The sequence below is a fragment of the Ornithorhynchus anatinus genome, chromosome 17 (assembly GCF_004115215.2).
Source record: "Ornithorhynchus anatinus isolate Pmale09 chromosome 17, mOrnAna1.pri.v4, whole genome shotgun sequence".
Taxonomy (NCBI): Eukaryota; Metazoa; Chordata; class Mammalia; order Monotremata; family Ornithorhynchidae; genus Ornithorhynchus; species Ornithorhynchus anatinus.
The window spans coordinates 9,229,954-9,242,108 of NC_041744.1; the positions used below are offsets into that span (position 1 = coordinate 9,229,954).

Genomic DNA, 12,155 nt, shown 5'->3' on the forward strand with positions numbered 1-12,155 from the left:
TAAGTGGCAGAGCCGAGATTAATAATAATCATCTTGGTATTTGTTAAGCGCTTACTATGTGCAGAGCACTGTTCTAAGTGCTGGGATACATACAGGGTAATCAGGTTGTCCCATGTGAGGCTCATAGTTAATCCCCATTTTACAGATGAGGTAACTGAGGCCCAGAGAAGTTAAGTGACTTGCCCACAGTCACACAGCTGCCAAGTGGCAGAGCCGGGAGTCGAACCCATGACCTCTGACTCTGAAGCCCAGACTCTTGCCACTGAGCCACGCTGCTTCTCTAAACACTTAATTTAATTAATATCGTCGTGGCTCAGTGGAAAGAGCACAAGCTTTGGAGTCAGAGGTCATGGGTTCGAATCCCAGCTCTGCCACTTGTCAGCTGTGTGACTGTGAGCAAGTCACTTCACTTCTCTGTGCCTCAGTTACCTCATCTGTAAAATGGGGATTAAGGCTGTGACCCCCACGTGGGACAACTTGATTCCCCTGGGTCTACCCCAGTGCTTAGAACAGTGCTCTGCACATAGTAAGCGCTTAACAAATACCAACACTATTATTATTATTATATTATTATTATTATTAATCCACCAAAGCTGGAGCGGCCGCATTAACATCAGGAGGGAAGCAGGAGCGGAGCCGTTGTGCGCCCCTCTGGCCACAAGAGGGCGACACCGCCGGCAGGCAGGCATACGCCACCAGCCACCAGGTGGCGCTGCCGCCTCGCCTTAACGCCATAGGCGAGACCACCGCCTCTTCCCGCCCTCCTGCTCCCTCCCTCCCTCCCTCCCTCCATCCTGTTCCTTCTCTCTCTCCCTCCCTCTTTTCCTCTTTCTCTTCCTCTCCCTCCACGGAAATCACAGTAGGAGCAGAGACCAAGCTGGTCTCATCCAAAGAAGGTCCACCCCCCACAGGGCAGGAGGAAGAAGGGGGCAGAAGGCTCCCCCCTCCTCTACTTGGTGACCCCTCCCCTGCAGCCCCCTCCCTCCCCCAAGCACTGTGGCCCACCCCCATCCCTCCTCCCTTCTCCAGGACAGAAGCCCCTCTCTCCCTCCTGCAGGACAGGAGCCAGATGGCAGCCCGGCTGGGGAGGGGCTCGGCTGCGGTCTCCGTCTGGCGGTGTGGTAGGGTGGTGGCATGGGCAGCCCCGGTGGCCCAGGCCACCGCAGGGAGCTAAATTCAGCAGCCCTGGGGCCCGGCTGGTTGCCTCTCCTCCCTTCCCCTCCCCTTCCCTCCCGCTGCCCCTAGCAAGCCAGGCCGAGCACAGGTTAATAAATACAATCCAGCATTTATTACAAACCGGGCCAAGCCCGCTCGCCCGAGCTGCCTGCCGCCGCCCCGACCAATAAATAACCAGAGCGGCCCGGGCGGACGAAGCCGGGCCCGGTCCCCTTCCCCTCTGGCTCTGAGCCTCAGGCCTGGAGCGCAGCCCTGCTACGGTGGCCGGGGGCTGTTGGGGACCGGGCAGGAGCCTGTGGCGGGTAGCGCCCGGGGGTGGGGGTGGGGGGGTGGATTCTGGGAGCCCTGAGAGAGCCGCGGCCCCAGCCCTGGCCCAGGAAAGCACCACGATCAGGCCCCTGAGATGCGGGAATGGCGGGAGCGCCGGGGCATCCCGGCCGGCCCTGAGGTGTCCAAGAGGGGACCCGCCCCACCCTAGTTCGCCCTCGGGCCGGGGCCCCCAAGGCTGTCGGAACCCCGGCTTGGCCCAGGAACCCCTGGCTCCGTCCCCGCCAGGGTGGGCGGTGGCTGGTCCCGAGGTCTCCAGGGCGGGCCGCGGCGGCTCAGGCCAGGATCCTCCGGGGCAGCTCCACGGCGGCGCGGATGAAGACGGCGTCGTCGCGCACGTAGTCGCGCTTGCGGATGTCCTCGTGGGAGATGAACTTGGGGTACCCGAAGCCCAGGGCGGCCCCCGAGCTCCCCGAGCCGCGCCAGGCGCCCGGCTTCTGGAAGTTCTTCCAGTGAGGGTCGGGGTGGAAGGTCTCGGTGACGTGCTGCGGCTTGGACAGGGAGGGGTCGCTCTGGTCGAGCAGCGAGAAGGTGACGCGCAGGGCGAAGGGCCACTCGAGCAGGTTGTCGTAGTCGCCGGGCAGCACGCGGATGTAGAGCGACAGGTGGGTGCCCTCGCCGCTGCCGTTGCCGTTGAGGAAGGCGGACACCTGCAGCCGGTAGCCGTACTTGTGGGTGTAGAAGGGGCGGCTGAGGCACTCGTGGTTGGGCCGGCCCCGGGCCTCCTGCAGCCGCCGCCCGTAGCCGCCGATGCGCCACACCAGGACGCCGTCGCTGCCCGCCGCCAGCTCCTCCACGTCCCGGCGCAGCTCCTGCAGCTCCTGCCGCTGCCGGCTCACCAACGCCCACGTCAGCCCCAGGTGCAGCTTCACGCTGTCCTCCAAGTGCCGGGACATGGCCAGCTTCGGGCACTGCCGGGGGGGCGGGAGGGGAGACCGGTGAGATCGGGTGGTCGGAGCAGGGGGATGGGAGGTGGTCAAGGGATGGGGTGGTCAGGACAGGAGAGGGGAGGAGGTGGGGGGTCGAGGGCAGGGGAGGAGTGAGTGCTCACGGGCAGGATGAAGGGGCATGGGCAGGAGAGGGGAAGAGTGGGGTGGTAACGGGCAGGGGAGGGGTGGGATGGGGTAGTCAGGAGCTGGGGGGCCAGGGGGCAGAGTGGCGGTGGGCAGGACAGCAGCATCAGAGAAACCAGGGTGGCGGCAGGGGGGGATGGCCGTCCGGAGCGAGGCACTCTTCCCCGTCCCGGTGTGCCCAGGACAGGGAGGGTCGAGGGTCGCTGAGGCGGTGGGAGCCGTGGGGTTGCTCACCCGGTGTTTGCAGCCGGCGTCCTTGAAGGGGCACAGCACCGGGGCCGTGTTACAGTTTTCCTTCAGGTGTCCGGGCAGGTCCTCGCGAGCGACGGCGCCGGTTCCGCATTGGTTGGGGCAGGGCAGAGGGAAGCGTGGGCACTGGTACTGGTGGTTCTGAGAAAGTAGAGGGAAGTGTGGGAGCTGGAATCGGTGTTTCTTGGGAGGTTGGGGGGGAGAAGCGTGGGCACCGGTAGCTGTGGGGGTGGCGGGGGGAAGTGTGGGTACCGGTACCGGTGGCTCTGGGAAGGCAGAGGGAAGTGTGGGCGTTGGTATTGGGGGTTCTGAGAAAGTAGAGGGAAGTGTGGGAGTTGGAATCGGTGTTTCTTGGGAGGTTGGGGGGGAGAAGCGTGGGCACCGGTAGCTGTGGGGGTGGCGGGGGGAAGTGTGGGTACCGGTACCGGTGGCTCTGGGAAGGCAGAGGGAAGTGTGGGCGTTGGTATTGGGGGTTCTGGGGGAAGGGAATATCGGGTGATGCCCCGTAGACACACCTCAGCAGCCCCCTCTCCCGCTTCGAGGGCCGACGGGGGCAGCCCCCCCAGGCCCCTCACCTGGATGGTGTCAAAGACGAACTCCTTGGTGCAGTAGGGGCAGGGCTGGGTGCGTTTGGGGCACTCGGCATTGGCGTGCTGGGCCAGCAGCCGCCGCATCATGCGGGCGCCGCACTTGTTCTCACAGTACACGCTCTCCTGCGGGCACAAGCCCTCGTGGCCCTGCGGGGAGAGGCCGGCGATGACCCCACAGGGCCGGGGCCGCCCTCCGGCCCCACACGTGCCCCCCGGGAGCCCCCGGCGCCCCCTGCGAGTCCCCCGTGCCCTCCACGGGTTCCCCGGGAGCCTCCCGCACCTCGTAGGCCTCGCCGCTGAAGTCGCTGCCGCAGAACTGGCACTTGAGGCGGCGCTTGGCACAGAGCTGCTGCAGGTGGGCAGGCAGGTCGCGGCGGCTCAGCTTGGCGCTGCAGCGGTTGGGGCAGGAAACCACGTTGTAGCCGCAGGCGCTCAGGTGGCTCTGGGGGGCGGCGGGGCCGAGTCAGGGCGCGGGGGTCCCCCCCGACCGCTGGAGCGGGAGGCGGGGCCGGGGGGACCCGGTTCCCACCTCCCTCCATCCCAAGCCACCCCGAGGGGCCCCGGCGGCCCCGGGCCTTCCCCAAGGCCCCTGAACCCCACCCATTCAGGAGTCCCCGACTTGGAGGGCTTCCCCTTCCAGTTGCCAGCTCTCCCCGGCCTGTGCCCTCACCCCGCGCCCCCACCCCGTGCCCCCAGCCCGCGCCCACCCTCACCTGCAGGTGACGCAGGGCCCCGTTCCAGCGACAGCCCTCCTCGCTGTGGATGCAGCGGATGGGCAAGCCCAGCACCTGCACCTCCAGCTCAGGGTCCGGATAGATCTGGGGGAGGGGCCGGGGGAGACCGGGGAGTCAGCTGGGCCGGGGAGGGGGATCAGCCGGCTTCTCCTCAGGCTCCCCGCCGAACCCCTCCCCCCAACTACCACCCACCCTCAGCTCCCTCTCTTCCCACCCCGTCCGGGTGGACATCGAGGTGACCGCCTCCGGGCCTCGTGCCGCCCTCCCCCCTCGCCCCCTCCCCCAGCTACAACCTCTTCCTGGCAAGCGGCTCCCCCCCAACCCCCCACCCGCCCCGGGAGAGCCGAGGGACCCTGGCTCCCTGCCTCCGGGTTGGCCTGCTGCCCGGCGGGGGACCCGGGGAGAGAGGAAGGGTGCAGGGGGGCAGCTTCCTGTGGGCACAGAGCAGCTCTGTGAACCCCGGGCTCTGCACAGGCCCAGCTTTGTGCCCACGAGCCGCCCCCCACCCAGGGACGCCAGCTTGCCCGGGCTCGGCCGCCTGGAGGGGACAGACGTCCTTTGTGGCTGGCAAACAGAGCCCCCGAGTCCGCCGTTGACATTGGCCCGGGGCCCAAGCTGAACGCTTCCCCCTCCCCAAATCCACGAAGAACAGGCGGGTGCTTGAGGGGACGGGGGGCAAGCGGTGTGGGATCGGGGCCTCCGGGAAGGGCACCGAGCCAACCGGAGAGCCTCCTCCTACCCCTCCACCGGGCACCTCGCGCCCTCCTGCCCCGCCCCTCCCCCAGGGCCTCACCTTGGCATAATCCAAGGGCAGTTGGTCTTCTGGGCACTGGAAGACACCTTCACTGCAAGAGAGAAAGGAGAGGTGAGGGGCCGGGCAGGGGATGGACGGAAGGTGGCCCAGCCCATAGTCCCTCCTTCCCTCCCCAAGGGCCCCCAGGCCCTCCGCAGGGCGCCCCTCCTCCACACACGTACATTTGGTTGTACACACCCCGTCCCTCCCTCCCTCCCCCAGTGCCCTGACCCCGTGGCAGGCCTGCTGCTTCCAACACACGGGTGCATAGGCACACACATCGCCTCCTCTCTTCCCCGCCCAGCTTCTCCTATCACAGAGATCACACAGGGTGGGGCTGCTGGGGTTGAGCACCCCCTTCCCCCCTTCCACCCCTTCCCCAGCCCCCCATGCCTGGCTCGCCAGACTGGTCTGACCCGTTTGGAGCTGACAGGCGACAGGCAGAGACACACAGAGAGCCAGCGAGACAGACAAAAGGCCCCAGGAGTCAGACGGGCTTTGGGCTAAGTGGATCAGGGTCAGGTCACGGGGGCCATCTGGGCTTTAGCCCTCCTGAGGGCCGAGGGGGGACCGGCCCAGATGAGGGGACCGGGCAGGGGGGACCAGGCAGGGAGGTTGGAGGGCTTCTCTGCTGCGGCCCCTGGAGCCGGGAGGGACAGGGACCCCCTGCCTCGGGCTGGGAGGGCGTGGCAGGGGAGGAGAGGGGGCGTTCAACTGGCCCAGCCCTGGCATCTGGCAAACAGGTGGCTCCTGCCAGCTCCTCCCCACCTCCACCGGGACAGCAGCTGGTCGGGGGCAAGAGCCGAGGCTCCTCTCTACCCCCACTGGCCTCGCCTCTCCCGGGGCCTCCAGCTCCGTGTGGGGCCCGGCCCGGACCGCGGGGCCGCTTCCATAACCCTCGGGCACCCAAAGTTCCCACCTCGGGGAGCCCGGCTCTGGAACCCGGCCCTGCTGGCCGGCCGCAAGAGGAGACGGGAGACAAGATCACAGGCGCAAGAAGAACTGTGTCCGTATCTGTCATTTGCTTATTTATATTAATGTCCGTCTCCCCCTCTAGACTGGAAGCTCATTGTGGGCAGGGAACGTGTCAGTTTATCATCATATCGTCCTCTCCCAAGCACTTTGTCCAGTGCTCTGCCCACTGTAGTGGCTCAATAAATACGATTGACTGACTGACGACTGGCCACTGGCCACAATGCCCCGGGGCTGGGCAGCAGAGGCTTCCGGCCCCATTCGAAAAGGGCCCTGCAGGGAGCAGTGCCAGCCGGGTACCACCCAGCGCTCTGCCGCCTCCTTGCCCACAGATGCCCCTCCTCCTCTCTGGGCACCGGCTGCCCAGGGAAGGCAGGATCTGTTTTGCCACACCCTGGCCTTGATTTCCTCTGGACCTTCCTCCCGGATGCTAAGGTGACCACGCATCCCGAGCCTGGGCCCGCTCGTGCCGGCCGGAGTCACACGAGCAGGGGCACGTTCCCTCCGGTCACGTGGGGCTCTCGCTTGGGGAGGACGGCAGGGGTGGGCAAGGCTGAGACCCCCGACTCTCCCCTCACCGCCACTGGGGACTCTGAGTGGCAGCTGGGCTAGCTGGTGTCCACTCTTCCTGCCCCTTGCCCGCTGCCAGGCCCCAGGCGCGTCTGACAACCCCGCTGGGAAGCAGGGGGAGAGAGTGGGACCATTCTCCCCTCTGCCGCTCCGAGGCCATGGGCACGGGGGGCACAGAAGGCAGAGGTGGCTGTGGGCCCAGGGAACTTGGGGCACTCCGCGCTGGTCGGGTAGAAGCGGTCATCTTTGGCCGCCTTTCCTCTAAGCACCCCATCCTGTGGGCAGGGATCACGGGGGGCTGAGAGGCTGAGGGTGGTCGTGGGCCAGGGCCAGAGTGCGGCCACTGGGAAGGGGCAGCAGGAGGGAGCTGGGACGGGAAAGGGGGATTTCCGGGAGACTGGAGGAGGCCCCGGGAGGGGTGGGGAGGGAAGGGGGAAGGGAGGGAGGAGAAAGGGCGCATGCGCTGGGCTCTCACCCTCTCCCCTCCCCCACCCGCCCCCCAAGGCCGACTCCAGTTGGAGGGGGAGGGGCGAGCCGAGCAGGCAGACCGAGAGGCCCCAGCTTCGGCCTAGTGGGCGGAAAGCCAGGGTGGACAGAGAGAATCCCCTCTCCCCCTCCTTATCCTCCTACAACCAGTGGGGCTGGAGGCAGACGACCCTGGGGGTCAGCGAGACACAATAAATTGTGTGGGCAAGTGTGTAAGGAAGTATGGGTGTTGAGGATGGCAGTGCCATGTCTGTGTCGATGGGTACGTGGTGGAGGTAGGTTGTATAGAGGCATTCATGTGCGTGTGTGTGGTTGTGTGTGGGTGGGTGGAGGGGGTGGTGCGATGGTGAACGAGTTTGTAAACTCAAATGTGGGCAGGGAATATATCCGTTAGGTTATACTCTCCCAAGCGCTTAATACAGTGTTCTGCTCTGCTTAGTAAGCGCTCGATAAATATGATTGAGTGAGTGGGGTGGCACTGGTGCATGTGTACTGTGGTGGATAGGTGCCTGCGTGCGCAACGTGCGTGGCCATGTGGACGTGAGGGGGAGGGACGGAAGAGAGCAGGAGCCGACTGGCCAGCACATTTGCTGGACTTGCCCTGAGCCCGGCCAGCTGGAGGAGAAAGCGAAGGAGGAGGAGACAGATACAGGACTAGTGCTCCGACCCGTAAATCCTTCCTCCGCTGGAGCCCAGGACAACGATAATCATGATCATAATAATTATGGTATCTGCTATGCGCTTACTTTGGGCCAGGCACTGTCCTGAGCGCTGGGGTGGTCACAGGCAAATCGGATGGGACGCGGCCCGTCCCATGAGGAGCTCACGCTCTCAATCCCCATTTTACCGATGAAATAATGAAGGCTCACAGAAGTGAAGTGACTCGCCTAAGGTCACACAGTAGACAAGTGGCACTTAGATCTGTGACCTCTGGCCATTGGCTACTCGCCCCACCCTCAACCCTACAGCACTTAAGTACGTATCTTTAAATTGTATATTATAAATTATTTATATCCGAGTCTGAATCCCCCCCAGACCGTAAGCTCGTTGTGGGCAGGGAATGTGGCTGCCATGCTGCTGTATTGTACTCTCCCAAGAGCTCAGGACAGTGTTCTGCACACAGTAAGTGTTCAATAAATATCACTGACGATAATGGTGATGTGGCGGAGCTGGGATTAGAATCCAGGCCCTCTGACTCTCAGGCCCAGGCTCATTTCCACTAGGTCACGCTGCTTCTGACCAGAGAGCCCAAGGGAGCCGGGTGGGAGTCGGGTGGGAGTCCGGTGGGCCCGGTTGGGGTCAGAGACCGTTTGCTATACAGGGTTCGACCTGAGAAGCGGCACGGTGTAGTGAAGAGAGCACAAGCCTGGGAGCCGGAAGGCCATGGGTTCTAATTCCACTCCACCACTTGTCTGCTGCGTGCCCTTGGGCATGTCAGCCGTGTGACTGTGGGCAAGTCACTTCACTTCTCTGTGCCTCAGTTACCTCATCCGTAAAATGGGGGTTAAGACTGTGAGCCCCACGTGGGACAACCTGATTCCCCTGGGTCTACCCCAGCGCTTAGAACAGTGCTCTGCACATAGTGAGCGCTTAACAAATACCAACATTATTATTATTATTAAGTCACTTTACATCTCTGTGCGTCAGATCTCTCATCTGTAAAATGTGGGTTGATACTGTGTGTCCCATGTGGGACGGGGACTGTCTCTCACCCAATTTGCTTGTTTCCACCCCAGTGACTGGCATATAGTAAGCGCTAACAAAAAAAAAAATCAAACAAAAAAAAAGCTCCACGCTCCCACCCTCCAGGTTGGGAGACAGACAGGAAGGAGGTGGTAGAAGGGGGTCACTAGCAGGGGGTCACTAGGAGGGGTCGGCGTGAACTCTCTCAGGCCCTTTGAGTTTGACTAAGGTCTGTCTCCCCTTCTAGGCCGTTCATCAACTCACAGTGGGCAGAGGACCACGGGGGTCTACAACTCTGCTACATTGTACTCTCCCCAGGGTTTAGCACAATGCCCTGCACATATCACAAGCGCTCGATAAGTAGCATCGATGATAACGAAGACCCTCCCAATTCCTTCAAGAGACAAAGGGGTGGTGGAGGGGGCTTGGGAAGAGAGGCGCGGGCCCCGGCAGGATGATTTCATCCCGCGCCGGGACCCAGGGGTGCACAGTGTCTAACTCCACTGGGAGGGCGCACAGCGTCAGGGCCGTGGACACGCGCTGTCCTGGCCGTGGACACGCAGCGTGCGCAGGTCTGTGTCTGTGAGTTTGCAAATGGGTCCCGGTCTGGATGCCCCCTCCCTGAGTAAATCTATCTCAGCCCTTCCCCAGGAGCGGCGGCAGCTGCCATGTGGAGGCAGGGGTGGGCAGGGGGGTGGGCAGAGGGTGGACAGGAAGGCCTCTCCCCTCCTCCCTCCCCGCAGTGAGCAGGGGTCGTGTACTCGTGGGGCCTCGGGTGTTGTGGAGGGTCCTGGGGGTCCGGAGGTGGTCAGCGGGGCACGGGGGGACACGGGGGGTACACGCCGAGCTGGCGGGCAGCATCCCCTTCATTCTATTTGTTGTAATTAAGTTGTCTTATTTTGTCCGTCTGTCTCCCCCCCATTAGACTGTAAGCCCGCTGTTGGGCAGGGATGGTCTCTCTCTGTTGCCGAATTGTCCATTCCAAGCGCTTAGTCCAGTGCTCTGCACAGAGTAAGCGCTCCATAAACACTATTGAATGAATGACTGAATGGGAGGGGCCTCCCCCACTCCCCGCCAGGAAAGTTTGGGGACTTTGACGGCGGGCCGGGTGTCCGGCCTCCTAGCCAGAGGGAGGGGAGCGGGACAGGGGCCCCCCGGGACCCCCGGTTGCCCCTGGGGGGTGGTCCTTGACGTCACGGGCCCCGTGACGTCAGAGCGGGTGGGCCGTGAGGTCAGTGGGGCGATGGGGGGGGCGGGGCGGGGCGGGGTTTCCTGGGCTCGGCGGCAGACAAAGGGCAGGGAGCCGGCCGACCCCCCGTGCCAGCCTGCCGTGCCCGGCCGCCCCTGCCCTCCTCCTCCCCTTCCTCCTCCTCCTCCTGGGGTGCGGGTCTGGTCCCGGCGGAGGTCCGGCCTTTGTTTGCAGGGGGCACCCCACGCTGCCCACCGCCCCACACTGCCCACCCCGCCCCGGGCCCGCGGCTCCCTGGCTCCAACGGGGCCGCACCTCGCCCCCCGGGGCCCCTCGGGCCTCCCGGGCCGGTCCTGGGGACCCCCCGGGACCCCCCACCCGGTCCCCACGGTCTCACCTGAGGAACTCCTGCAGGCAGGTGTCGCAGAAGCGGTGTCCGCAGGTGGACACCTGCACCGGCTCCCGCATGGGCTTCCCGCACAGCGGGCACAGCAGCCGCCGCTTGGGCTTCTCCAGGAACTTGTAGTCGAAGCCGGGCATGGCGGGGGGTCCCGGGGGGTCCCGGGGGGTCCCGGGGGTCCGGGCCGGCCCGCACGCCCAGGCTCCCCGGAGACCAGACTGGCCCAGGCCCAGGCCCGGGCGGAGGGAGGCCGAGCCCGAGGAGGAGGAGGAGGAGGAGGAGGAGGAGGCGGCCACCGCTCAGGGTCCACGAGCCCGCCCCTCCCCAGGAGGAGGAGGAGGAGGAGGAAGGAGGAGGGAGGGCAGCCAGGAGGGGGAGGGGTGGCCCTGGGCGGTCCTAGCGCCGAAGGACCGACCGGGAGGGAGGGAGGGTCTTCTCTCCCCTCTAACCCCATTCTCCTCCCCCCCCTCCAGCTTCCATCACCTCCAACACCCCCTTTCCCTCCCCCCGCCATCCAAGACCCCCCACTCCCCTCGCCAGCCCACCCCCTCTGCCTTCTCAAGCAACAATAGCCCTTCCGAGTGATGGGGCTTTTCAATTCGGCGCTCACCACTCGGTCCCTCCTATTTACTGAGCGTTTACTGCCTGCGGCCCACAGAGGGAAGGCCTTGGGAGAGGAGAGGAGAGGGGGGAAAGGCGCCTTCCCGGCCCACGACGGGCTTCCAGGCTGCGGGGGGAGCCTAGAGGTAGCCGCCACTGGGGTAGATACGAGACGGTGGGGTGGGACGAAGCCCCCGATCCACATGGGGCTCACGGTCCAAGGGGGAGCGAGAACGGCCGTATTACACAGGAGGAAACTGAGGCACGGGGAAGTTCAGTGATGCGCTCCCAAGTCCCGCAGCGGGCGGGTGGCGGAGCTGGGATTGCAACCAGGCCTCCCTGTTCCCAGCTTGGGGCTCTTCCCACCGAGCTTCCTTGCCTCTCTTCCACAGCGACCACCCCAGCTCACCCACCCCTAGATGGTGGCACCCCTGGCCCTCCACCTGCCCCTTCCCAGGCGCTCTGCGGGCATTCCCTGGGCCCAGGCCGGGCTCTCGGGACCTTGCCACGCTCTTGGGCCGAAAGCAGGCCTTCTTATTTACCCCACATTCTGCCCTCAAGACCCTCAAGGGAGTCAGGCAGGAGAGACCGTTGCTCCACCACCCCTCTCCATATACACATGCCAGGACTCCCTGAGGGATTGGGTTGACCCAGCCGACTGGCAGAGGCGGGAGGCATGAGGGTGAGAGGTCCCGAGTGAGCAGGAGAATTCCTCCATTGAACACCCTCACTGCCCCCGAGGTGAGGAGCCAGGACTAAACGTGCTGGTCTACCAACCCACCGGTACGATGCTGTCTCTGGGCCAGCAAGGACCCAGCCAGGTGCCTACCCTGGGCCCGGTGAACCCCATGGGCCTGGCCCCGTGGCAGACACCATGTCAGCGGGTGCCCGAGGGACCCGGCTTCTCGGAGCTGGCCCGGGGCGAGCTGCGATGGGGAAGAGGCAGCGGGTGGGGCAGGGCACGGTGCCAGGGGAGTGCTCAGCTCCGGGGCCCCTGGCTGCACCCACATTCCTCCGGGGCTGCCTGGCAACCAGGGCCCAAGGGCATCTGTGGCCACGGGCCTGTGCCCTTTTCCCCCTTCTCCTTCCCCCTCCCCTCCAAACACCCAACCTGGACAGATGATACCATGGCACCCGCTGCCGCAGACCTTGCTGGGCCTGACTCTGCCCCCTCACCAAGTCCGGACCCCCCGGCTCTGGCGAACTCCACCCAGGGAGAGAGGAGGTGGAAGAGGCTCGTCTGTCTTGCAGGGTGATCCCACACCTGTCTCCACTTCCTGGGGGGAAGGGAGGCCCTGAGGCAGCAACAGCAA

At 64.9% G+C, this 12,155-nt stretch overlaps 1 protein-coding gene across 1 annotated transcript; it reads right to left on the reverse strand.

The window, feature by feature from the left end:
* Nucleotides 1-1,249: 1,249 nt before the first annotated feature.
* TRAF4 (TNF receptor associated factor 4) lies at nucleotides 1,250-10,537 on the reverse strand. The gene is made up of 7 exons (XM_029081722.2): nucleotides 10,240-10,537; nucleotides 4,943-4,994; nucleotides 4,129-4,233; nucleotides 3,696-3,857; nucleotides 3,401-3,562; nucleotides 2,811-2,966; nucleotides 1,250-2,414 (listed from the first exon to the last, which is right to left on the reverse strand). Exons 1-7 carry the CDS (start codon nucleotides 10,380-10,382, stop codon nucleotides 1,779-1,781), a joined length of 1,416 nt encoding a protein of 471 aa, XP_028937555.1. The 5' UTR covers nucleotides 10,383-10,537; the 3' UTR covers nucleotides 1,250-1,778.
* Between the last annotated feature and the right edge of the window lie 1,618 nt (nucleotides 10,538-12,155).

What these genes read in the sequence shown, in the direction of transcription:
- TRAF4 (XM_029081722.2), bottom strand. Translation starts at nt 10,382, where the DNA reads ATGCCCGGCTTCGACTACAAGTTCCTGGAGAAGCCCAAGCGGCGGCTG. An exon ending in TGCCTGCAGGAGTTCCTCAG is followed by an intron (nt 4,995 to 10,239) that starts GTGAGACCGTGG and finishes TCTCTCTTGCAG; the next exon opens with TGAAGGTGTCTTCCAGTGCC. An exon ending in TCGTCTTTGACACCATCCAG is followed by an intron (nt 2,967 to 3,400) that starts GTGAGGGGCCTG and finishes CTACTTTCTCAG; the next exon opens with AACCACCAGTACCAGTGCCC.